General features: G+C 37.7%; 1 protein-coding gene across 2 annotated transcripts in view; it reads right to left on the bottom strand.

Annotated features, from left to right (window-relative positions):
* Positions 1-9047: 9047 nt before the first annotated feature.
* The window catches only part of GYPA (glycophorin A (MNS blood group)), a 37157-nt gene continuing 18481 nt past the window's right edge, over positions 9048-27723 (bottom strand). For both annotated transcript variants that reach the window (XM_019828918.3, XM_019828917.3), the window contains 5 exons: positions 22151-22189; positions 19067-19102; positions 17376-17461; positions 14755-14830; positions 9048-10807 (listed from right to left, as the gene is read on the bottom strand). In XM_019828918.3, the coding sequence (XP_019684477.1) occupies positions 10800-10807; positions 14755-14830; positions 17376-17461; positions 19067-19102; positions 22151-22189 (245 nt within the window). In that variant the 3' untranslated portion in view covers positions 9048-10799. The remainder of the gene's footprint in view (positions 10808-14754; positions 14831-17375; positions 17462-19066; positions 19103-22150; positions 22190-27723) is intronic.

The following is a 27723-nucleotide window of genomic DNA, read 5'->3' as shown; positions in this document are numbered from 1 at the left end:
ATGTAGTTTATCCATTAGAGAAGTGTGAGTTAGCAACTGTGTGGTCATGATTTTTTTTTTAACTTCGAAAAAGTTAGTGATTTCTATTGCAGTTTTTCTTTAAAGACGTAATACAGCTTATTATAGAAAATTTGAAAGCTAGGCAAATGTAAAAAAAAACACCCTAAAATTAGCTATAATACCATTTCTAACCACACACATGCATGTGCTCATGTGTGCACCTGTATACACACACACACACACACACACACACACACACAATGAGCTCTTACTATTGGACCCCTTTGTAATCTTTTTTTTAAATTTTTAAACATTTTTAAAGTTTATTTATTTTGAAAGAGAGCAAACAGGAGAGGGGCAGAGAGAGAGAGGAGAGAGAGAGAATCCCAAGCAGGTTCCTCACTGTCAATGCAGAGCCTGACATGGGGCTTGAACCCACAAACTATGAGATCATAACCTGAGCCAAAGTCAAGGGGTGGGTGTTTAACCAACTGAGCCACCCAGGCACCCCCAGGTTGGTAATCTTTTAAACATGTAACAAACCACATTCCTTGTCATTAAATCTAACAGACCCATCATAGTGTGACTGTTAAGTAATGTTCTGAGATTTCCAAAATACACTAGAACTTATACATTCTAAATTGTCACTTTGGGAGTTCATGGTATGCATTTAGGCAAACGATGCTGCTGAGCAACACAGATGTGCCACAGTCTTCTTATAGTCTATCAAGGGAAGGCATGTGACGTGTGGCCAGGGCCCTGCCATACCCTGTCTCTTAGGATGGGAGATATGAAACCTCAGACATCCCTTACCTTCACTCCTAGGGCAAGGCTGTCGTGGTGCATCTGGTGTGAGTGATGGGGAGGGGGAGGACTACATGTTGTGACATTAGACCCTTTGGTTTAAACTTTATGTCATACGCCTGAGGGGCTCATGCAGTCTGTCAGACATTTCTGACCCAGGATCTGCCCTGTCCTTGAGATGACAGGTACTCTCCAGAGATCATCTGGATGTCTGGCCTTCCTCTGCATGTTTCTACCCTATGCTTGTCACTCTCTTTACTGTTAAGGGAAGACTCTAAACTCCAGGCGGGTGAACTATAATTGAGATCACTTCATACCAATGGAAGCCTAACAAAAACTGTGCCTTGGAGGCGAAGACTTGAATTAAACTCATTCCCTGCCCTCAAGCTGCTCACAAAATAATAAACTTGGCCTTTTGCTTGTTTTATTTATTAAAAAAAATTTTTTAATGTTTATTTTTGACAGAGAGAGAGAGAGAGACAGAACATGAGTGGGGGAGGGCCAGAAAGAGAGAGGGAGACACAGAATCCGAAGCAAGCTCCAGGCTCTGAGCTGTCTGCACAGAGCCCGACACAGGGCTCGAACTCACAGAGTGTGAGATCATAACCTGAACTGAAGTCAGCTGCTCAACTGACTGAGCCACCCAGGCACCCCTGCTTGTTTTTAATCACAGTGCAGCTTTATCAGCAGGCACCTGGGGTACTTGAAAGTCTCAGTTTTTCCATGGCATTCCTTTCCCGTCCCTTACATGTTATTTCATTTGTGCCTGGACAGCCACACAGTGAGAATACAGGCTGATGTCTTCCTCATGCTTCTGCACATTCTCTGCTCTTGGCTTTGTTCATACCTTCATTCCTTCATATTTATCCTCCTGGGATGGGCTTAAAATTTTGAAAATAATAAATCATCAAGGTAATACATGTACATTTTAAAAAGTCAAATGTCTTTTCATGGGATTATAATAAAAATCGTAACAGTTGATATTAATTGATCACTATTCTAAATGTTATCTATCTATCTATCTATCTATAAACTCATTCACTTCTCACTACAGCCCATTGAGAAGGTACTTCTGTTATTATCACCCTATTTTGCAAATAAGAGTAATGGGGCACAGAGAGGTTAAATAGCATTTTCAAGACCTCACAACTAGTACTGGTAGAACTTGGATTCAAACCCATGTGTCATGGCCATAAGAACTGTGTTTTTAACCACTATGCTATGCTATTCTGTAACAATTCTTTGTTCCAGCCTCTCCCCACTGCTCATTTTAGGCCCTAGAAACCAACACTCACACAGGTGGTCTTGTTATTCCCCAGGTAGCTTACTGTCTTTTGGGAAAATTCTAATACACAAATCATGTTTCCTCTTCCTTTCTAATTCCTCAGTTAACCCTTTAATTTCTTTTCCGTTTTCCAGATCTTTACTGAAATATTCATCTGTTGTTATTATTATTTCTTCTGTTCTTTCCATTTTGCTTTTTATACCTTACTATTATTGTTAGATGGTGTCTTAGAACAGAGAAAATAGTCACATGTCCATTGTACCATCTTGAATGAAAAGTCTGCTTTTACATGACCTAGAGAAGTGGTATTTGCATTAGGATTCATAGGGTATAACTTGTGATCCACCCCCAGCCTGCTCTCCCAAACTTGACTTTGGGCTTACATATGCTTCTTATATACGCTTCATATTTTTCTGAGTCTGGTGTCTAACCCTTTCAGTCTTCTTTGAAAACTACAGCTGAACATGATCTTTCTCTCTCATCTTAATTCCTGGAACACTTGTGGTGTTTCTCTGGAGGCAAGATGTGCCTCATGATTTCTGTTTTATTACCATCATTCCTATGCATAATTTTATTTCCATGTTGCACAGAAGCTTCTTAGGAGTGGCTGCCAAACCCTTTTGTAGTGGAAAAACCTGGGCTTGAAATCAGGTGCAGTTCTATTCAAGCAATAATTACAAGAGTAAGAAATATTTAAATTTACAAATTCTCAATAGCTGAAGAAAAAAAGCATTTGATAGGATTCAATAACTGTTGCTGATGAAAAAAATATCCCCTAGCAATTAGGATGGAGCTTTCTTAAACTATAATGGTTGTAGACAAAAAACTTTTATTATTCTTCGTGGAGAAACTTCAGTTCATGCCAACTATCGCTGCTACTGTTTAACATATTACTGAAGATAGTGGCTAAAACAACAAGTCTTAGCTTCCATGACCTTTAGTTGTGGTTATGCAACTAAGTCTGGCCAATGGCATGTGAGTGAAGGTTACCACTTATGCCACTTGCCAGTCTGGCCCAGAAAACCTCAAATGAGTGTCCTTCCCTTCTTTTTCCCTGCCACTAGGTGATTGGGAAGATGACTTTGCAGACCAAGAGGAACTATGAGCCTAGATCCCTGAATGACTTTATGGAACAGAAATCTCTCCCCTTCCCTTCCCAGATTCACACTGGACAGTTATGTGACCAAAATGACAAAATTTAATTGTGCTGAACCCTAAAATTTTCGCCTTGTTATAGCACTTAGCCTATCTAATACAGAAATAGAGATTCTACCACAGCAAAAGCCTGAAATATATGTCATTGGCTTAGTATTTGGGTGTCAGGAGACAAAGATTTAGATATTACTTCCCCAAAGCAGACTATTCATGCTATGCTGAAGTAAGTAATCTGGTAAGCATTGTTTACAATAATTTGGAAGGGATACTGTGTGCCTTCTGCATCTATAGTTTAGGAGAGTCGTTAGAGCCCAACTTTTAGTGTTTGTTAATTGTTATTGCTTTTAACAATATTATAACAAAAAATGAGTTTAGTTAGGAAAGAATTGCCTGATTTTCAAGAAGAAATTAAGAATCTCAGAGTGTTGGGAAAAGCAAACGCTTCTGAGCTTAAAACACTAGGACAGATAAGACTGTCAAAGACTTAGAGGGAAAAGACATCAATGCTTCTCATTAACCAAAAGAACTTGGCCCTAGGGCTGAGATCACATCAAGAATATTGCTTTTTATCATAGCCCATTATTTAAGATGCCTCAAAGGAGCTGTCATTAAGTTAGAGGCAAGGATTAATTCCAGCCCACAAAGAAAGGAAAAGATGTAGAATTTTGTCTCAGAAATAACTTTGGGTGTAGTTACAGGCAAATGGAGCTGACTGAAAGCAAACTGACTAGAAGTCACTTAATTTTCTAGGGAATTTGTGTTGCCAGAGTTAAGCGTCAGCCTGGCTTGAAAAAGCTTTTGCCTGTTTCTCTAGCCAAACAACCCTAGCATCATTAGAAAACGTGTTACAAAATTTGTGTACTCACAAGCTATACACAGGGCACACTGTTCAACACTCAGTTCAAATATGGCCATGGAATTTAATGACCAGGAAGAACTTACCAGGTACAAAACCAAATGTAAGTGCATTGCTGTAGAGAATAACGGATCTTTCCGTATCCTGGGCAGGAGTCTTCACAGTGTTGCCCATCAGATTCTCTCATTGCTATGGACAACTGACTGATAATGTGTTTCAAATTCATCTCTTTTTTTTGCAGATATCTTAGTTCCACCATTGTGTATTAGGTATAGCAGTAGGCAGAAAACTTGTCTTCTTAGTTTATTGACTGTCTGGCCATGAGAAAATACATTGCAACCTGATGAGAAGACTGTACATCCTAAGACATCCTGGGCTTTGCTGCACGTGCAATAACAGAGGGAAAAAGAGAAGAGTGTGATACATGTGTGGGAATGAGGGTATACATGAGTATGTCATGACCAGAGGCCTGGGTTGTGGAAGGGACAGCCAGATGTCCAATAAAATGCATTCTACCTTTATTCCTGGACCCAGGGCTTGACTTTTCCCAGATCCCCTTGCAGTTAAGTGTGGCAACGTGACTGAATACTAGTTAATGGAATGTGAGTTGAGAAATGGCCATTCCCCATCCCTGTCCTTTTGGTTCTTGATTCATGGGAAGGACGGATGAAACCTCCCACATATGCTTCTACATAATATTTCCCTCTTCTGGAATAATGATGTCCAGGGAAACTTTGGAAACCATGTGTTGACGATGGCAAAGATGCCATCAGCTTAGATTCATGAACGACTATGTGAAGGATAATATCTATTCCCCACTGACTTGGAATATTTCTGTATCTTTACCCGAACAAAAAACAAACTTTTTTATGTGTTAGCATCATTATATTTTGGGGCTTAAACTGCTCTAATTAAAGCCACAGGCAATCTGGTGGGTGAGATAATGTAGCAGTAATTTCAGATAGTGACAATACTCAAACTCAAATGGATGGCAGCCTGAGTAGGCTTGGAATCACCATCACATCAGGCCCTGAGGATACAGAGAAGAGGGCTATCTGGTCAGCAGCCAGATGAAAGAGGTAGGATTCAAGTCCATTTTTCAATTAGTGGAGGAATTGTGGGAAAAACCCTTCTTACAAATCCAAAATCAGTATCAGTCACTTGAAGAAACTACCAGAAAACACAGTACTCTTCTCATTTCCAAGTATGTCTTCAGAATACTTGAGGACAAAAAAAATACATGAACTCTTGGTCTGTCCCAGTTTTGATTTCAAGAAGTTACCAGACGCCTATGTAATAATGTATCATTGTGGTGGGCTCTATTCTGAGCACGGTGAAGGAGTTAGATGTGAAGATCTTCTGTATTGCCCTGGAAACTCTGCTGGTACACACTGGAGGTAAGAGAAGAGTAAAACACATGATACTGGAGGCAATACTATACAGCTGTATTAAATAAGAATAAGGGAAGAAAGCTGGGAACTTGGAGCTCCCATAAATTGGAAGCTTTGTGATAACCTTGAGGTAAGGAGATCAAAGCAAATAATTAAAGGTTGTTGTTGTTGTTTTTAATACTACACGGTTATCATTTCTTAGAGGGTTGAGTTTTGCTTTAGAAGTGAAAAGGAACTGTTATATGTCAGGGGAAACGGACAACATAACTCCTATGCGTTTTGTTCAAATGGTCCAGTAAGAGACTTGATGGCTTCTTTTGCTTTCTTTTTGGGTTTTCTTTATAAGGCCCCTGTGGGAACCATGGTCCCTGTTCCACTGCTGCATGGGGTGGCTAGCAGATAATCTGGAAATAAACACTATTCACTAGCAGACTTATTGGGAGGGGTGGGAAACAGATGCACGATTTTCTGTCTTCTGTTGTTAGGATGATACTCTGCTATGGCTTCCTTGGGTTCTAAGAGGGAGAAGTAGCCTGATTCTTTCAAACAAGGATTTAAATGATGTAAAATTTGTTGAGCTCATGAATTATCATATACATACGTACACCAAACTGATAGATGTCTGAATAGGAAAAAAAATAGTTTTTAAGACTATAGCATGTTAAAAAAAATGGGATCACGTTCCTTTTAAAGTGTACAGGCCAAGTTATTTTATTGATGAATTTTTCTGTTTTTCACTTTCTTTGAAACAGTTATCCTTCAAGTTTCAAGGACGAGTTTTGCAGAGTCACAGCACGTTTTGAGCACACCCAAAAATATGTTTCATGAGATATGAACCATGGTGCAATACCAAGGTATCGCCGGTGTTCAGGTTTAAAATAGAACTCTGGCTTAGAGATATTCAGCAGGATCCTGCAATGTTGGTTTCACTAGCGCCGCTTAACAACAAGGAAAAAGAAACTATTAAGTATCGCTGAACATTTTTTCCGAACTTATTAGTTTATGTACCTGTTTTTTTTTTTTTTAGGGGAAAACATACTGTCATCTACCTTTTCAAGAATAAACTAATACCTGTCTTAAAGGTTTTGTGAAGATCACATTAAGCATTTCAAGCAGTTTGACATATGGCAAATGCTCAATAAATGTTATGTTAAGGTATCATTATCCATGAAGTTTGTGTTTCAAATAAATTTTATTTATTTATTTGTTAATTTAACATTTATTAATTTTTGAAAGACAGAACGTGAGTGGGGGAGGGGCAGAGAAAGAGAGAGTCACACAATCCGAAGCAGGCTCCAGGCTCTGAGCTGTCAGCAGAGTCTGATATGGGGCTCGAACCCACAAACTATGAGATCATGACCTGAGCTGAAGTTGGACACTTAACCCACTGAGCCACCCAGGTGTCCTGAAAATAAACTCAAATGGTAAAATATTTATTGAATGCATAATTGTACTACGGTGCTGTGGTAAGAAAAAAGAAAAAAAAGTCAATCTTGTTTCTGCTAAGACATTACAGTCTAAGATATATAATGCCAGTGTTCACATTTATGCAGGCAGGAAAGTGAAACAAATCATTGTTATAATCACAACCATGTCATTTAAGGAGAAGAGACAGTTTAGGAAGGTTTATGGATCTAGAAAGCACCTGGAATTAGAAAAGAGAATTCTCTTTTCAAAGAGAATATGTCAAAATGATCAAAACTTTCTGGGTTTAAAAGTCAATAGAATGAGTAATTCTGAAAAGAATGCTATGCTTCTGTCTGTTTAATAGTCATTTAATATCTAAAAAGTAGTGACTTCTTACTTTGAGGAAATTTTTTTCCTGGTAAATTGTATGCACTGTAACTGGAACTTAAGAGTTATGCAACACTTAACTTGTAGGGTGGTTCCGTTGTTAGCTGTTAAGTACAAATGGTAAGAATATTTTTCATAACATTCTGAATCTCCATATGCTTTCCATCTAATTCTCTAAGAAAGGAAAGAAAGCAAGTCAGAATTATGAGAGGGGAAGGGTTTTTTTCCAATTACAAAACCTACGGTGAGTGAGTGTGATGGATATCTAAAACATGAGGAAAATTAGTTGATCACTACTTCCTTTTATCATTGAGATCCAGTTTTTCTAACTCTATTGTCTTCAAAACAAACCTACTTTTTCAATTTAATCCCAAGTAACACTTCAAAGCTATTTAGGAGAACTGAAATCGTAAAAGGCAACTGATTTCGTTTTGTACATCTAATCAGTGAAAACACATATTGTAACATTCCAGTGACAAAAGATAAGAAATACTACCTTTCCTGTTTTTCACAACAAAAAACTGAGATAGCAAAAAGAAACATAGGAACAGACTTTAAAAGGTACATATTTCCACAGGGCATTTAAAGCGGTTTGTCTCTAGAACTCTATGATGCTTTGTGGGTAGCAAGTAAGGAAGACTTTGTCACAGGTGATGTTAATCAGAGCTGCCTTTTTATTGAGCACCTCCTTGGTGCTGAGCACACCCTACATATCTCATTTCACAAAAATGTCAAGGCATTTTTGCAAGGTAGTTATTCTTTTCTTTTTTTTATGTTTATTTTTGAGAGAGTGCGAGCAGGAGAGGGGCAGAGAGCGAGGGAGACACAGAATCCGAAGCAGGATCCAGGCTCTGAGCTGTCAGCACAGAGCCCAATGCGGGGCTCGAACCCATGAACCATGAGATTGTGACCTGAGCCAAAGTCAGATGCCCAACTGACCGAGCCACCCAGGTGCCCTTCAAGGTGGTTATTCTCATCCTCCCATCATAGGTAAGGAAACTGAAGTTATGTGAATAAACAAGCAAGGGTTCAAACTCTGGATCCAAAATTGATTCTCTTTCCATACCATGCCAGACTAAGCCTTTCTATCGCTATGAATAATGTCATTTTAAATATTAAGAAAAGCATCATGGGATAAGAGCACATTTTTTCAGGCCTCACAGGAGTTACAAAAATGAATTAAAGTCCCTGCTCCCAAGGGATCTCAGTTAAGTAGGGGATAGAATTTAGATCATAGTAAATGCAACGCAAGATGCACAGGTGCTGTGAGAATTCAGACCACATGTTTCATTGTAGAGACTGAAAGTGGGTTACCAGTTAGCTGCCAGTGCACATATTCTAGCTAAACAGAGCTGAGGGCATAAGCTTAGATAGATACCTGTTGACACAAGAACAGGTTCATGCATGATTTTGGGTAGAATTTTGTATTGATTTTTGCTTGGATGACATGTGGCTCTTAGGAGTTTCTTATGAGAAATGTGCTACATTTGATAAGACAAATGCTTAGAATAAACCAGAAGGCTCTTGCTCCACTACTGTATATGAATATCACTAAAATAGCCCTTACACCACGGCGTTCCTCGGATCCCCATGTTCTTCGCAAATGTCTCACCTTTCTCCATTCTTTTCCCTTTGCATGGCCCCTCTGCTCACACCTACATGGGCAAACACTCAGGCCTGGAGGACAGAATTTTCTAATCAGCATCACTCCCACACCTGATTCTAGTCTCAATTTTAAGAAATTCAATATAAACCATTCATGTTGGCTTCCAAGGTAAGATTTCTTTACTATCATTATAGGCTGGTTTAATTATAACAACACAAAGAGAGTAAAGGTAATTTCTTCCTACAAACATTAAATTGAAATGTGAAAAGTCCACAGATCGAAGTACAGAGAAATTAACTGGAAAAGTTCCAGGAGTTTAAAGCAATTCATACTTTCATTATTCTCTGAATTCTCTTGCTCTTGCTGAGATGGTACAGTCACTCTAGTCTCTTGTCTTTGACTCGTAAATTGCGTTAGCAACAAACCTAGTCTGTTCTCTCTTGGTTCAACATTTTATTTTTATTGAAAAAAGTACATTTAAAATTGCCTTCGTGCAAAAAAATGAATAAAAAAAATTGCCTTGGTGCTTGAGTCATTCATTTGATTAAATTAACCCAATAATACTGTTAAAACTACCTTAAAAAATACATACTAACAGAAATATCCTATTCTTCTTTTCAGCTGAATGATCAATTTAACAAAGTAACACTCTCAGAAAAAATGTGTATGTTAAGATTTAGATTTCGTAATTTATTTAAAAAAAAATATAAGCTGCCAAGCCCAAATGTGTACATAATATTATTTACTTAACTATCACAATGAAAAGCCGTATGGATTTGTAGTAATTTGGAAATAGAATATCACAGGAGGGCACTTCTTTGTTTTTATATTGCCTTTTAAATTTTACTATAAATGAGTGAGAGCTATGTAGTCACAAAGCCTTAGTCTCATGTCTAGAAATTTCCTTTGGATTATTTAAGCTAATTTCCAAAGCTTTATTAAGAAGAGAATGTAGGACTGGATGGATTAAAGAATTCAATTGAGAACACAGTACAAATTATTAAAATATTCACCTGCTTGTCAAATTGGCACATCTTACTGAATTTATAGGGTTATTAACTGTGCAAGGTAAAGTCATTAATTCCTTTCTTTGTCAGGACACTGTGACCTCTTACATAAATAACTCTTCCAGTGGAACACAACGCATCTGTCAGTGCCCTGAAAGAGTTAATGCTCGACTGTCAGACAAACTCTTTTAAATAGGTCATTTACACACATGAAGCTTCCTTTTAACATGGGAGAAACTTTTTGTGTTGTTTTATGTATGAGAGAAGGAATGTGAATGTCATTTTATACATCTATATCTACGTTACATATAACTCATGATTTTATGCATGTGTGTATGGAAGGCATCTCCAAACACAAGGTTTACTCATGTGACTAAAATATCATCATCATCATCATCAATGTAATCCCCTATCTTGCAATGAGGGAAATATTAGGATTTCAGGTCCCTTAATATATGTAAAACAATGACAAGATGCAGAAGTTTGGAATGAGAACTTAGATTTCATCTAGATGTGACAAGCCTTTCATTCGACAGCACGATCATTAAAGTATAATAAAATAGAATAAATCACTTGTAAATAACTGCGGATGAAGCCAACCAAAGTTTGGGGATGAGAATTCCAAATCAATTAATTATAAAAATAATGCTAACACACAAAAGCAAGCATGAAAGAAAATATTTGTTCTACATTTTGAAATAGACACCTAATGAATACAGACATTTTCCATCACTGAGTCACTGGACTCATTACAATGAAATTTTCATCCTGAAGTACGTACAGCTTAGGAAGGTATACGCTATATTGGAGTGTGTAATTCACACATTCATTTTTCACTTGACTGAAGTCTTGTGTCTTTGACTTCTTCCAAAATCTGTCTTGATGAGCAGATTCTCATGAATTACTGTTCTGTAGAAGGATTATAGAGGGAAAAAAAGCAGTAGTATGGGGCATAGTTATATTTAAGCACAATAGGAAATGAATACATAAAATATACTTTAGAATTCTACATTCTCACAGAGTTGTTCTTGAACATAATTATTAGGGAATGAAAGGAATTTTCTTTCAGATTAGCACTATTAGAATAATATGTAGAGAAAGAGAGAATTTTTTAGAAAATCTATTCCAAAAGCCTTAGATAAGGCACAAACGTAATTACTCTGCTCCTAATTTCTACACAGGTGAGAAACTAACACAGAACTTGTGTAGGAGCCGAGTACAGTGGGAAGGCAGCAAATGATAAGTGAGTTGAATTAACATATATGTCTTTCAATCTAAAGCAACCTCCCTAGTCTATAATCTCTCTTGAGAATAACTTTTTTCTTTGGACATAAACAAGAAGAAGTCTGTACAACAACTCATTGCTAAATTTCTCTCTGATACTACCACATGGGAAAAGGGTGTTGGATTGGTCTCCTTCATCAAATCTGACCCTCCACCTTTCTTGGCTAGAAAGTTGGATTTATGTTACTGCTGGAGAGTGTGTTAAATGGATGAGAAGAGTTTTGCTCTTATTAAAACAGAGTGTTTTCCACAGTTTTCTTCTATTTGGGTATAATGGGAACTGTGTATCCCAAACATTTTCCCGTGAGAAATGAGCTGATGGAGTCACATGCGCCCACCACCATGGACAGCGAACTCCGACTCACTTATTCTCCTTCCCCACCAGGCATAAACAATGTGCAAGTTCAAGGGGGGTAAAGCAGTTCATACTTTACACTCTAACATTTCTAGTTCTTGTTAAGAAGACATTGTCACTCTACTGTCTCTTATTGCCTTTGACTTGTACATTTCTTTGTAGCAGGATTCTATGAAAACAGGACTAAAACATTTTTTAATAATTGTGTGTGTTTCCCAATGTTTCCTGTGAGATGGATCAGATTTTATAACCCATTTCACTAACTTACTAAGACACATTTAATAACCTCATTTGAACAAATAGGGGGAAATAAAAGAAGCCTGAAATTTGGCTCATCTGACTTGCCACTGGTTCTTTTCACTGTCTTTCCATATATTTGAGACATGAATTGAGAACCAAAGCATTAATCTTGCTAATATAGAAATGCACATAATTCCTTGAGTACAGCATATTCTGTCTTCTTCCATGCCTTTTGTCATATTGTCCTTCAGCCTGGAACTGCCTTATCTTGCCCTGGGTAATGTTCATCTCTCTTTTAAGACGGGCCCCAGGTGATTCTGTCTCCAGAAGCCTCTGCTACCTGCTCCAGTCTCTTTAGATGGTATTGCCCTTAATACCTTAAAATTTGTTCACTGCAATGACCACCTTTCACTAGATTCTCAGCTTCTAAAGGATAGAGACATTAACTGGTAAATCTAATTAAGTGTGGTGTCTAGCCCACAGTAAGCATTTGGTAAATATTTGTTACACTTAAACTAACAATGGTATTTTAATGTGCTTTGGTGAATTAAATTCTCCCAAACTTTTGCAGACTATTGTACAGAGAGACTCAATATTGTATAGGAAGAAATGGCAGAGGAAATGCTAAACACTAAATTTGTCACCAAAATACATCAGTAGTTAAAAGCATATAGCAATAGAGTAACAAACAAAATTAGGCTTTGGGTGGTAATTGCTCAATTTTAGAAATAGCATCGAAACATTTTTTTGAAACCATGCACAATGTAGATTAAAAAAATACACATGTTAGTTCCACCTGCAAGTCTTATAACAAGGTAGCCTAAGTAAATTAAGTACATCTGGCACATGACTGAAAACTTTGTTAAGTATAGGCAGATTGGGTTTTATTAATCCTTTTAGCTGAGAACTTTGTATATGCCATTTAAAATTTTTTTAAATGTTTATTTATTTACTTTTGAAGGAGAGAGAGACAGAGCACAAGCGGGGGAGGGACAGAGAGAGAGAGAAGGAGACACAGAATCTGAAGCAGGCTCCAGGCTCTGAACTGACAGCCCAGAGCCTGATGCAGGACTTGAACTCATGAACCATGTGTGAGATCATGATCTGAGCTGAAGTTGGATGCTTAACCGACTGAGCCACCTCGGTGCCTCCTGTATATGCCATTTACTCTACATAGCATGACCTTCCTGGGACTAAGTAATTACATGACAACCATGGTTAAGCTTTAAGAGCAAGCCACAAGATAACCTGACAAGGCAAGTCCTGCTTATAGGTTATGTAGCTGGAGCAAATCTTTAAAACTTCCTTTCCTCACTCCAAAGTCTAGGAAACCTAGCAAGGCCTTTGAAGATAGGTGCTTGGTCCCAGGTTAAAACTAGAATCCAAAAATTTACAGGTCTTCAGTTCTGTCGTAATTTTTTATAATTATGGAAAAACCCCAGTCAGTTTTGCAGAAGGCAGAGTCAGGTCCTCTTTGCTTGAGTCTTAAAGCCCATTTCACAAAGATTTGTTCTTGGTGGACATCTCCCAAAATAGACATCACTTGGGTTTATGCTTCAGGCAACATTTAATAGGAACTATGCACTTAATTATAGAGGTTATACAAGAGGCCATAATGAATAAAATAAATGAAATTGGCTTGGTATTGAAACCAATAGCTCAGGCTGCAAGCACTCCTCGGCTCTTATGAATTGATTGCTCTCATGCTGGTATAGAGGCTCCAGCATTGTTACAGTTTATATTTTTTTCTGTAAGGGAGCATTAATATTTGGATGTTTTTTAATGTACAAATCTCCCACTTTTTAAAGTTGGCAATGAATGCTCTTTTAAAAAACCACTGTGTGGGTTAATACTGTTCTATGTAGGGGTACCTGGGTGGCTCAGTCAATTTAGCATTTGACTCTTGATTTTGGCTCAGGTCGTGATCTCAGGGTCTTGGGATCGAGCCCTGCATGGGGCTCTGTGCTGAACATGGAATCTGCTAAAGATTCTCTCTCCCTCTGCCCCTCTCTCCTGCTCAGGTGATATCTCTCTCTTAAAAAAAAAATACTGTTCTTTGTGAAAAAAATTGACCTGCAGTTTTCCACATGTTGTGTATCTACATAGCACCTGCAAGTGGAAAAAAAGGGGGCCACATGACTAGCCAGTTGTGTAGAGGAGGTCATTTGCTCATGGAGCCTACATTACTTATTAGAGCTAACAGGCATGAGCACTTACTATGGCCAAGAACTGTTCTCAATGTTTTACTTGTTATAGCTCATTTAATCCTCATAAAATTCCATGAGGTCGACATTATCATTATGTCATTATTAAATTATCTCCACATTAACTACCATTATCTCCATATTAGTAGCTTCTTCATGGTTACGTAGCTAGTAAGTGTTGGGAGTATGGATTCAAACCCACGTCTGGCTGCAGATCAGGGGTTATTAAATTGTATCCTCTATAGGGCCTCCTAGATATAACTTTGCAGTTTGGAAAATGAAAAGTATACGGAAGATCTTAAATTTTGCTTTTAGTTATAGTATGTGTTTTATCTTGTTTTTTAAAATGTTATTTATTTATTTTGAGAGAGAGAGAGAGAACACAAGTGGAAGTGGGGGAGGGTCAAAGAGAGAGGGAGAGAGAGAGAATCCCAAGCAGGCTTCCCACCGGCAGTGCAGAGCCCAACTCGGGGCTCCACCTGAGCAACCATGAGATTATGACCTGAGCTGAAATCAAAAGTCAGACGCTTAGCCAACTGAACCACCCAGGTGCCCCTGTTTTACCTTTTTTTTTTTTTTTAAAGATACTTTGTGCCTAAGGGATAACTTCATTATGCTGAAGACAAATGTTTACATAAAAAAATCTTACAGAAGTAGCATCGATAAAATAGAATACAAATGAATCTTACTTGGGCATACCTCTCCCAAATCAGAAGTAACTAATTTTTTTCCCTCACCAAAACGCAAAAGGCATTAAGAATATTAGCACCAACCTGGATTTCTTGTTTCTACAGAACTTTCAGGATCTGCGTCCTCTGGTTGTGCAGTTTGCACAGGAGATGGAGTTTTCTATGAATAAAAACCAGATAAATATTAATGCCACAATTTTCTAAAGTTAAGACCTTATAAAGAAAATGCCTCAAGTTAAAAATATTTTGGGGGATGGGGCCCCTGGGTAGCTCAATCGGTTAAGCTCCTGACTTTGGCTCAGGTCATGAACTCGACGTCCATGAGTTCGAGCCTCATGTAGGGCTCTGCGTCGGGCTCTGTGCTGACAGCTCAGAGCCTGGAGCCTGCTTCGGATTCTTTGTCTCCCTCTCTCTCTGCACCTCCCCTACTTGCGCTTCTCTTTCTCTCTCAAAAATAAATAAACATTAAAAAATTTTTTTAAAATATTTTTTGGGACTGAAGTTTGTTTCCTTTTGATTAATATGTGCTTTGTAGAGGTTACTTTGGGAAGAATTTATGGTTTCATAGATATCTACAAACTTTGATTTCAATTTGTATTTGTCTTTCTAAATAGTATTTGCTGTTTCCATAGGTGAATTATTACCCCAAACATTGACTCTCATATTTCCATGCTGTAATGAAAAGCTAAAATGGAATTTTTTTTAAAAAAGAGGTAAGGGAGCCCCTGGGTGGCTTAGTTCGTTGAGGTTCAGACTCTTAATTTTGTCCCAGGTCATGATCCCAGGGTCGTGGGATCCAGCCCTGCATCGGGCTCTGCACAGAGTGTGGAGCTTGCTTGAGATTCTCATCCTCTCTTTCTCAGATTAAAAACAAAAAAGAGGGGCGCCTGGGTGGCGCAGTCGGTTACGCGTCCGACTTCAGCCAGGTCACGATCTCACGGTCTGTGAGTTCGAGCCCCGCGTCAGGCTCTGGGCTGATGGCTCAGAGCCTGGAGCCTGTTTCCGATTCTGTGTCTCCCTCTCTCTCTGCCCCTCCCCCGTTCATGCTCTGTCTCTCTCTGTCCCAAAAATAAAATAAAAACGTTAAAAAATAAAAAAAAAATAAAAAAACAAAAAAGAAGTAAGGTCTCTTAGCATATTGGACATGATCCAAGTTTTCTATATACAAATAGAATATTTTCTCTGAATTTTGCCAACTAAGTATTTTATTGATTTTTTTTAGGTTTTAGATCGCCAGCCAAGAGAGAAGACAACTCATTTTGCCATATGTGCCCAAATACAAGGAGATGATTTTCTCCCAATATTTATCCTGCAGACAAGAGGAGTCATCTTGCATTCAAGTCTTTACAAAATTTCTCACATTACAACAGGCATTCTCAATTACTTTTATTAAGAAGTATTATTTAGACAAGATACATTTACATGGAGTGTTTATAATCCATCATAGGTTTGGATCATTACAGAAGTCACCTAATAGAAGTTGTTAAAAAAGAAAAAGGCAGGGGTGCCTGGGTGGCCCAGTCGGTTAAGTGTCCAACTTGGCTCAGGTCATGAGCTCGCCGTTTGTGGGTTCGAGCCCTGCGTCTGGCTCTATGCTGACAGCTCAGAGCCTGGAGCTTCAGATTCTGTGTCTCCTGCTCTTCTCTCTGCCCTTCTCCTGCTCACACTTTGGCTCTCTCACTCTCGCAGAGAAAATAAATAAATAAATAAATAAACATTAGAAAAAAAAGAAAAAAGAAAAAGGCAAAGGAACTTAATGTGAATTTACTATCAGTCTTGTTACACCCCTGTCATAGCAATGTTGTAACCCTTCTAAATAAGCCTTTTTAAAAAAATATTATAATGGTTATGGTGTGGAGATCACAAAGAGAGATCAAGAGCAGAGGATGAATGAGAACTCAACTGTACCATTCTTTTGTGACTAGGTCTTTAATGATCTAGGATCACAGTTCTAATTATAGCATCATAGACACACACAAATGTAGCTTAAACATCTTAAATAGAAGGGGCCCCTGGGTGGCTCAGTCCATTGGGCGGCTGACTTCTGCTCAGGTCATGATCTCACGGCTCGTGAATTCAAGCCCCGAGTCGGGCTCTGTGCTGACAGCTCAGAGCCTGGAACCTGCTTCGGATTTTGTGTCTCCCTCTCTCTCTACCACTTCCCCGCTCACACTCTGTCTTTCTCTGTCTCAAAGGTAAATAAACATTAAAAAAAAATTTTTAACATCTTAAATAGAAAGTTATAGTAAAGGTTATGTGCTTTGGAATGCTGTATCATATGGACATAAAGTTAGCTTTTGTGATGAAGAAAAGAAAGTCACTCATGCCTGAAAACACATAGATGGAGTTTGAAAAATTTGTATAAAGAAATATGACAATGAAAACCAGCAGAAGTGTTAAACATATGTAAATATATCATGTTATTTTAAATATTTTGCACACACAAGTTAAAGTATATACTACCATTAGAAATTTGACTCTTCCATCTCTACGCATCAAAGTATATTAAGTCAAGTGAGACAAAACTTTATAAAATTTTTCATTGGGAAATGGAGGATAGTTTTATATTTCAGCTTCCTCTATAGGGCAAATGCAAAAAAAAAAAGTGTCCAGTTGAAAAAGATGGAATGAAATTTTGTTTCTCTTTGACTTGAATTGCACTCAGAGGAAGCGCACTTATAGCAAAATTAAAAACTGAATCTCACCTTTGTTAGTCGTTTAATACAGAAGGCAATTGAGAGGATAGTTCCGATGATACCAGCCATTACCGCATACACAATCCCTGTTATCTCTGTGGGAGAAAAAGAGAGCAGAAAATTGCAAAAATATGCAATAAGCTACCACAAAGCAACCGAAAAATAAAACAGGTAAAATCATGGTAGTATCACTTTGCGTTTTTACAGAAAATATATTAATATACTTTTAAGTATATCTTATATTTTAGAAGATTAGGTTTCCACAGTAACCATGTGGGAGACTGGAACTTTGAGTGCTAAAGTCTTTGTCCAAGGTCACACATCTAATGACAACCAAGACTCAAGAGTTCCAACTCACCTCCATTGTTCTACAGGACCTCACAGGCATAATTATGGATAAGAGCTATGTGGACAATCTACCTTGATATGGAAAAACCCCACAAACTCTTTCACAGTTTCAAAGTTATGAGAGAAAACAATGTCTAAACTATACCATATGCTAATATAATATGCAATGTGCACACTGATTAGTATATTTCTAATGTAATAGACAAACTATATGACATTGTAAATATGCTAAAAATATTTTTCAAATCTTTTACTTGTTGAGAATGAAACGCAATTGAAGTTACAGTTTCTTGCGTATTCATTCATATTTGTACTGCTTTCAAATGAGGTAAATAGAACTGAAGGCAAGACATAGAAGTAAAATGGCATATCTATTTGGCTAATTTATACTTAAAAGACTTATTATTGATTGAAAAAAGGTAAAAGTGTTTTTTCCTGTCCCTGGTGTTGTCCATCTTCCTGTCTATTTAGCTTTAATTCATGAATAGGGATTCGTTTCTACCATTCATTTTTCTTGTGCAAAGTATGGATACAGGCCAAGTGTGAAGGGAGGCTGAGAAATGCAGAATAGTAAAGGAGCACATGAATCAACTAAAGCCAGGTCCACAGCAGCACCTAAGAAGTGGGGGTGACGGTCCTCCAGTCATAGAGGGTTGGGAGGATAACCCCAAAGTGGTAGCGTAGGCCCCAAAATAAATCAGGATTGAGATATAAATGGTCTATGTTTATTCTTGATGTGGTGCCAATTAATCAGATGATTTTAAGCTCCTTGCTTGCTTTACAAGTAGGAAACAAGGAAGTTCAACTGTTTTATAAGCTCTTATGAGACTTTGCTCAAGTACCCATGGTTGGTTAGAAGGCTAAAATATCTAAATTAAAAGAAAAATTAATATCAGATTATGTATTGCTAGTTCCAAAATGTTTAGGAAAATAAGAAATGCATATTTTAATTTTAAAAAGAGCATATGTTGTTTGCCTTTACAGTTTTGTATGATGAGAGTCAACAACATATGCTCTTCTGATTTAAAAATTGATGCTTTTTGGGGCACCTGGGTGGCTCAGTTGGTTGAGTGTCTGACTTCAGCTTAGGTCATGATCGCATGGTTCATGAATTTGAGCCCTGCATTGGGCTTGCTGCTTTCAGCATGGAGCCTGCTTTGGATCCTCTGTCCTCCTCTCTCTCTGCCCCTCCCCTCCTCATGTTCTTTTTCTCAAAAATGAATAAAGATTTATTTTAAAAAATTGATGCTTTTTATTTTCTTAGGCAATCGCAACTAGTAGTGTGTCTAGTTGATCTTAAATCAATAGTTTAAGATGAAATTATTATTATTCTACACCAACTGTTAACATACCTCCTGCAGAAAAAATGTGTTCAAGTAGTCCGTCTCCTAAAAAAATAAAATTTCAAAATAAAGTCAGAATACATAGAGTGTGTCTTTACAATTCTGTATTGGAATTAGATTGTTGAATGGGTTTCTTTTTATTAACTGTGTTTTCAGCCACTGTTAAATTTTTTAAAATTGTTTTTAATGTTTACTATTTTTGAGAGAGAGAGAGAGAGAGAGAGAGAGAGCAGAGGAGGGGCAGAGATAGAGGGAGACACAGAATCTGAAGCAGACTCCAGGCTCTGAGCTGTCAGCACAGAGCCTGACACGGGGCTCAAATTCACGAACTGCCAGATTGTGACCTGAGCTGAAGTCCAACGCTTAACCGACTGAGCCACCCAGGGGCCCTGCTACTATTCAATCTGAAGCAGTTAGCTAGTAAAATTTATGAAGTAACGTGTCAATATTAACAGTAGTAATTTCAGTATCTACTTTCAAGCACTTATCGACTTATATCAAAAGCAGTGCATTTTCAAAAATATGTAAAAATGGTGAGGAAAAAGGAGACACAGTGAGCCATTGCCCCACACGAACTGTAGCTCATCCCCAAGAGAGGTCATGTTGCTATGAGTTCTCCAGATTTATACCACGGTCACCATCTGGATCCAAATCCTTACTGTGTCTCATTTGAGCTTTTATCAACGGTTGCACCGGATTCCCTATCTGCAGAAGTTTCTAGTAATGTTGCCTTAATGCACCACCAGAGTTAACCTGATCAGTCCACATCTTACATTTCTTTCTCTGCTGTCTCCAATGCCACTTTAAATCATGAAGCCATATGACTACTATAGCCTCACAATTTTCTTGAATTTAGTTGTTACAAATAACATTATACCTTATTGTGTCACATACTCAGGGACTTGGTTATATTTGATCATTCCTTAGAAGGTATGTTTAAAGGTTATTTGGGGCTTGTCTTCTCTTTCTTCATGATAGTTGGTGGTTGTGGTTGGTGTATGAGCTCTGGAGCAAAACAAATGGGGTTTCAGTCATAAGAATCTCTTTTACTAGTTGTGTGACCTTGGACAAGTTACTTAATTTCTTTGTGCTTTAATAATTTCTTGGGCAAAGGAAGATCATAACACCTGTCTCTCTGGATTCTGCAAAGATAAAATTCTGGATGTCTGCAAAGATAAAATTAGATAATGCATGGGAACACTTACAATCCCCCACCGTGCTAGCCATTATTTTTAGGATTCAGGGCATATAGCACTGGGTGTCTATATTTGACCTTTAAATGCTTTGCGGTTTGACACCATCATGTTGGCTTCACATTGAAGTCACTTTGAAAATTAGATTGTCTCACTGAATGCAGAAGCCTAATAATTAGTTCCAAGCACTTAGCCTAATTTTCCTCTCCTGGTCTCTGTTCTTAAAATCTGCTGCTTCCATTTATCTCAGTGTTATTTTCTCAATGTTTCGATTAGCTAATGATCCTGCGGCCACTCTTAAGTTTTTTCTGAGCCTTAAAAAAAACTCTAGCGTATCTTGCCTAAATCCCACCTTCAAAAGACACTTTCCCTTTCTGCATTCAGCCAGCTCTTGTGAAGTCATCTTCTTTTTCCTAGAAAAATAACTGGAGGGGTGTCTGTGTGGCTCAGTCAGTTAAACATCCAACTCTTGATCGTGAGATCGAGCCCTGGGTCAGGTTCCGTGCGGAGAGTGGAGCCTGCAAAAAAGAGAACAGAATGGAAGGGAAGGGAAGGGGAGGGGAGGGGAGGGGAGAAGAGAGGAGAGGAGAGAAGGAAAGAAGGGGAAAGAAAAAGAAAATAGAAAAGAAAGAAAAGAAAAGAAAAGAAAAGAAAAGAAGAAAAGAAAAGAAAAGAAAAGAAAAGAAAAGAAAAGAAAAGAAAAGAAAAGAAAAGAAAAATAACCAGACATAGTGAATGCCACCCGACTACCCTTTTCTCAGCACTCAGCCTGGCTTAAGAGTTCTCATTTACTAGGCAATTATGCTATGTCAGGCTTGGGATGAACCAATTTTGCCTACGTTTTCTTATTTGATCTTTAGAGAAATACCGTAAGATGAATGTTATGGGCCTATTTTAAAATTCAGGGGACAGAAACCCCTTAGGGAAATTCACTCAGGGTCAACAGCTGGGACAGCTGAACACTGCTTGGTTTGACCACAGACCATCCTCACCACTGCACCGTGAGATCCCTTTTACCTGTGTGCACCATTTTGTGGTCGCATTCAGCATTTATTCACTCTGATAGATTGTTTTAATTTTTTTTATCCCACAGTAGTATTTCCGGGAGGTATTCCAGAAGTGAGAACTCCTCTGGAATAGGGATGGCATCTACTTAGCTTCTGTTTCTCAGTGTTTGTCACAGTTTTGCCACAGTGACAAGTCTAATTAGATAGAGTTGCGTCAGAACAATGACTCCAAAGTAACTATTTTAAAATACGAACAAAGCCTGTTTTTTCGTTGTCTTTTCTTTGTTTTTGTTTGTTTCTTAAATTCTACCTATGAGTAAAATTATATGGTACTTGTTTTTCTCTGGCTGACTTATTTCACTTAGCCTTATACCTTCTAAATCCACTCATGTTGTTGTAAATGTCAAGATTTCACTCTTTTTTATGGCTGAGTAATATTTCATTGTGTATGTATACTACATCTTCTTTATCCGTTCACCTATGGATGGACACTGGTTGCTTCCATTTCTTGGATGTTGTAATTAATGCTGCAATAAACATAGGGGTGCACATATATTTTCAAATTACTGTTTTGATTTTCTTTGGGTAAATATTCAGTAGTGGAATTGCTGGATCATATGGTATTTTGATTTCTATTTTTTTGAGGAAGCTCTATGCCGTTTTTCACAGTGGCAACACCAGCTTGCATTTCCACAAACAGTGAAATAGGTGAAGGGATAAGAGTACACTTCTTGTAATCAGTAATCACTTCTTGTGATTAGTTTCAGACCTGAAACTAATATCCTACTATATGTTAATTACACCTGAATTAAAAAAAATAATGAACAAACTTTGTTCCCCATCTGAGAGATACTGGTGTATAGTAACTAAAAATTCTTGTCTTATTTTCTTACCAGGAATGCTGAATGGTAAGGCCTCTGTGGTAACCACACCTGTATAAAACAGAAGTTAAGAAAAAGATCAGAAATAAGGTGACTGAGTGGACTCCAGAACATATCGTAAAATAAAAATTTATTCCATGTCTCTCCCAGTGGCAGCTCTGGAATTTCTACATCAGGGCTTTATAGCTGAGGAAAATGTATCTTTATTTCCTCATGTGTGAAATGATAAAACCTGCCTCAAAATATTATAAGGACTAAATTAGTTTAGTGTGTGTGTGTGTGTGTGTGTGTGTGTGTGTGTACACACATTAACAGAGTACTTGGCACATAATGAGCTTTAAATACATGTTGGTTATTATTGTTATTATTCTTATAAAGGGGGGAAAGACTGGAAGCTGTTTTTGCACAGTATTTTCCATAACTTTGAAAAATTTGTTGAAAGGGGGAGAATCGTGATGACTACATAGGACGAAAGTTCTGCCTCATGCCTCCCTGTCTCCACCTCCTTGGTCCAATTCTACTTTCCTGGTAAAAATTAAAACAAAGGCATGACCGAATTCAGTTTTCTTCTTGCTTGATAGAGGGTGAGTCAATTCTTTTTTCTCTTTCAAAAGTAGCATTTCAGAGTTGTAATAGAATTGTAGGAAATGCTGGCTCCAGTCTGAGGTGACTGGCTGAGGATGTGGATAACCAAGTGATGTAATAAATTCTAGGCCATGGTTATTCTTTAGAATAAACATAAGCATGCAAATATATTCTCATATATCCTTTTAAAATCTCATGAAATGCATTATAAATTGTTTTTTAACATTAAACAATTATACTTTTAAACTTTATAAATGTAAAATTATGAATTGTTTTATCAAGTTTGATAAATTAAATAAGATTTTTTATTGCAAAAATAATCTAGGTTCAATGAAGAAAAGTTGGGAAATGTGAGGAAAGCCAAGAACAATATAAAAATCATCCATTATCAAACCACCCAGAGATGGGCACTTTAAACATTTTTGGTATATAGCCATTTGAACTTTTGGCTACTGCATCTAAATACAAGATCGTTGTGTTTTAAGTATGTATAAATATGTACATAGTGTTTAAAATATTATACCACAGACATGCACCGTATGCCACAGATTATTTTTCTATGACAAGATTTTTAATGGCTGTATAGAATTCCATTGTATGAATGTACCATTGTTCAGTCATCAATCACTGACTTTGAGCATTTCTGTTATTTATGCTTATGAGAGTTATAAATCATTCTTAGATAAATATCAGTGAACTAAACTCTGTGGATGTATCTCTGCTTATACCTTTGAAACATTCTAGTGAGAGAAATGGGGCCCAACCACAATGAAGAGTGAGTGGAAAAGTGCCTCCAGACGTTCCCCAGAGAGAGTGTCACTTTGGCGCTTCAGCTAAATGCTCAAGGTTTCCTGGGGAATCTACAAAGAACTGAAAATGTCTGACATTTCTGGTCAGTCTACTCAAGGTCAGAGTACCAAGACCTGCCTCTTCCTACCAGCTGCCAGCTACTCCTTACCCCCAAATTGTGCAGGCAGGAAACATTATCCCCAAACTGTTTTCTGCAATGTTTTCCCCTCTTTTATAAATCCTATTTTCACCATGTTCTTCAACTTGGTCCAACCACCTGATTCATCACATGTATTTAAAAAAACTGCTGTACAGATTCACTACATATGATAAATGAAATACACCTCTAAGTTAATCTTCAACACTCAGGTGTGATGATTTAAAAGATAATATAAGAAAAAACATTTTTAAACAATAACCTGGTGATGATATTTGAAGTTCCAGCAAATATTAAGATCAAAATTATGGAAAGAAATATTTTTATTGAGGATCAATGAAAGTGTGTAAAAATTATAAAAAAGGATAACTAATGAACGAACTTATCTATAGCTCTTAGTTAATGTTACATCTCCTTTATACCCTTCAGTTCAGTATAATTATTTACATGTAGGGCATTAATTTATAATTGCTTTAGGACACCAAATAGATTCTTTTGAGATGTAAAACTTGTTTCCAGGGCTGCTAGTTCCCAGGGCTAGCTCATTTTGAATTCCCTCAGCATTAGAAGAGTGCTTTGTACATAATAGGTATTCAGTGAAATACTAATAGTTATACACTTTTTGGCCAATTTCTTATAGAGAAACAACTAGGTGAGTTTCCAGATTGCATCTAAAATGAACATAACAAGGAAGTAAATAAGCCCTACTCAAAGTGGCAGGTACAGAATGAGTGCAAGAATATTTGAAAAACACGCATTCACAGAAGACCAACAAAATACTTTAAACATTTCAATAACATTCACATATTTTAAGCCCAAGAAAAAAAATCTAAAAGTGAGAAAGAAAACAAACCACACCCAAATTTTTAAGGGTTAAAAGTGTTAAAATGCTAAAAACTTTAACTGAAGCCAGTGAGGAGTTTTCACTGTGAGCACAAATACGCCCCTCCTCCAGGCTTCCTAAGTCTTCCACAGGACATCAGGGACTTCAGGAGTCTGGGGCCAGTGAGGGAGGTGTGCTCAGTCTAAGGGCCGCGGACCCCCTCCTCTTTATGCACACCTATAAGGCCTTGTGTGATCCAGCCCTCCCCCGCTTTCCTCCACACCTCATTGCTTGCCCCCAACCTTCTCTCTGCAGGTGCAAGCCACACTAAGACGCCTCTTGGTTCCTGAAATGTCCTGTACTCTTTCGATGCCCACACCTTTGTGCTTCCTCTTCCCTTTGCCAGAAATATCCCTTCCCAGCCTCGTCTTGCCTAGTTATCTGCTTTTCAGGTCTCAGTTTAATACCATTTCCTTTTGGAGGTCCTTTCTTATTTTCCCTACCTAGACCACAAACTCTACCAAGTCTCCAGGGTTTGGCATGGTGTGGTAGAGTCCCAGTGAAACCTTATGATTGACTATTTGTAATCCAAATCTGTCTTACCAGGGCCATCATGGTTACAGGGAACCTTGGGTATTCATTCATTTATACATGAATTTACAAAAGTGTTTTAGCATGTTTACAAAGAACACAACAAACAAACCAACAAACGAATAATTCACGGTCTTCACGGCAAGGAAATTCCAGTTTAGTAAAGAAATCCAAAGATTTAACCCATGTATAATAAGGTGTCTTAGGGTGGTGGGGAAGTGGGAGCACAAAGGAGACTATGGTCAATTCTCTGGGAAGGAGGAGAAGGTGGAAAGGAACACCTCCATGAGGTGTTCTCCTCTTGAGAGAACTCTAGGATTTTGACTGTGTGGCTATTTAGGTATAGAGTCGTTAGTGTCAGCAATGTGTTGGAATTTGATACTATTAAGGGAACTGCAAGTATCTATGCAACTGCAGCACCAGATGTGAAGAGACCAATGCAGCAAACAAGGGAAACAGCTGAAGAGGTAGTGAAGTGCGATGTGGTGTGGGCTGTGGTAGGGAATTTGGGCTATATCCTTAAAGCATTGGAAAGACCATAAAGGGTTTGAACCAAATGTTCATTTGGGGAAGATCACTGTCAATAGCAGGCTGGATGATGTGGGAAAAAAGAGCATGCCCAGAACTCATCTTAAGAGGATCCCACCTTGTGTTCAGTAGTGGTCAAGATAAGCAGTCCCCTGGGAACCCAGCCACACCTCCTCACAGAGCTTCCTTATCACTACTTTGCATTGCTTTTGGTGGAGAAGGCCTGTAGTCTAAAGGCTTAAAGGAGGAGAAAATTACAGCAAGTTGTAAAAAAATATGGCAAAGACCCAACAATAGTATCTAACATTTCTTAAAACTGGTACATTAGTGCTCTGAATTTTAAACAAAGTCAGAGGAGGAGAAAAAAGTATTTTAAATGTATAAGCAAAGTACATGTAACTTTTAAAAAATTTTTGATATTGAAATGAGAAGATGCTTAGGGAAAGAGACCTCGTCAAAATAAGTCTTGAACTTTATCAAAACCATTTTAATTCTCTAGCAAATAGACTTTTTTTCTTTTCCAACAGCTATTTCTGAGAGGAAAGGAGAGTTTAGTGGAAATTTTGTTCCGAAGAAGTAGAGGCTGAAGCCCAAAGCTCCAAATTGTAGTCAGAGCTCAGGAACATCTAACATCAAAGGCAACACATTGTTTAGAGGAACAAAGTCCTTGGGGCAATTTCCAAAAGTTGCATATACTTTATTCAAGTCCCAGTTATGAATGTTGTGTTTTACTTGCACCCTTACAAAACCTGAATGGTGGCCAAATTGATTTGAGGCTAAAAATTTCCAGTTATGTTCTTAGAAATACCTGCTTTAATTCTCCAGATTTAGTTGTTTTGATGCAATTTCTTACCACAGTCACCTAAAGTCACCAACACAGTAAGTAAATACTTACAGTAAATAAATAAACAAATGTCTTAAGAGCAACTTAATAAAAAATGCTTTTAAACTTCTTTTGCTCAATAATCAAATATCTGGAGCTGATCTATAAAATGATCTTTGTCAAGGTTTTCCTTCCATTTTCAGAAAGAAAAATAGATTATCTTGTAAATATTTCAATAGTAGTTAATACTTGTGCTTGCTTAGCAGTATGAAGAGGACTCAGATATCTGTTACTAAAATACATAGTTTGCAAAAAAAAAAAAGTCAGCTTGAAAGAAAAATAGCTCTACTCACTCACATAAATTTTTATATTTTCTAGTACTTAGTTAAATTTTACAGAACTTGCTGGTTATTCTAAGATAGATTCACACGGGACAAATTGAGTAATTTTATCAAACACTTCAAATTAAATAAACTAGCCCCTGGTTGAAAATGTCACCTAGGAGAAACAAAAGAAGTATCTCTTTGTACATTCCCAGGTGCTTAAGCTACTTTCAAAATTCAAGGTAAGGAAACCAAAATCCATAATATATACCCGTAACAACCATTGGGAGTATTTTGATGTTTACATTTGACAGCAATAGCTCTCCAGTCTATCTCGCTCTCCCACATTCCTTGGCCCTAATCAGCTAATGGACATCTGAGGACACATGCAGTTATGCAAAGCAGCAAAATTTCTGTAAATAAGGGGATACACAGGGCTTTTTACAATAGAATCTTCAGTTAGATTGATTAGGTAGAAAGCATCCAAGCAAATTTGCAACCATTGAACAACAGATGTGGTTTGCCTAAACCTCTTAGGGATGGGCTTATGAGAAAGGCCTCTCTCTCTCTCTCTCTCTCTTTTTCTCTTGTGCTCTGGGCCCCCAGATTTCTGTAAGTAAATTGGCTTTCAACAAATCTGATTGCATCATTCGCTAATGAAAGGTCAATTTAAATACTGTCCTTTTTAACTCAGAAGGTCCTTTTACATTTCATATTACAAGGTCTCTTGGAACAACTAATCCAACTTCCTTACTTTACACATAAGAAATTTGATATCATAAAAATTAAATGATAAGCTCAGTTTAACACAGCTGGGAAGGAATAGAACCAAGACCTATTTCTGCTGGTTCCAATAATGTTTCCATTTCCAGATCTGTGACTGGTCAAAATCTTGTCAGCAAGATTTCTTGGATGTATTAGCATATTAGCTGGTGAACATTGGGGTGCATTGTACACACACACACA

This window comes from Felis catus, chromosome B1 (assembly GCF_018350175.1).
Source record: "Felis catus isolate Fca126 chromosome B1, F.catus_Fca126_mat1.0, whole genome shotgun sequence".
Taxonomy (NCBI): domain Eukaryota; kingdom Metazoa; phylum Chordata; class Mammalia; order Carnivora; family Felidae; genus Felis; species Felis catus.
Note: the sequence above shows the minus strand (reverse complement) of the source record. Positions and strands in the feature narration are given on the sequence as shown.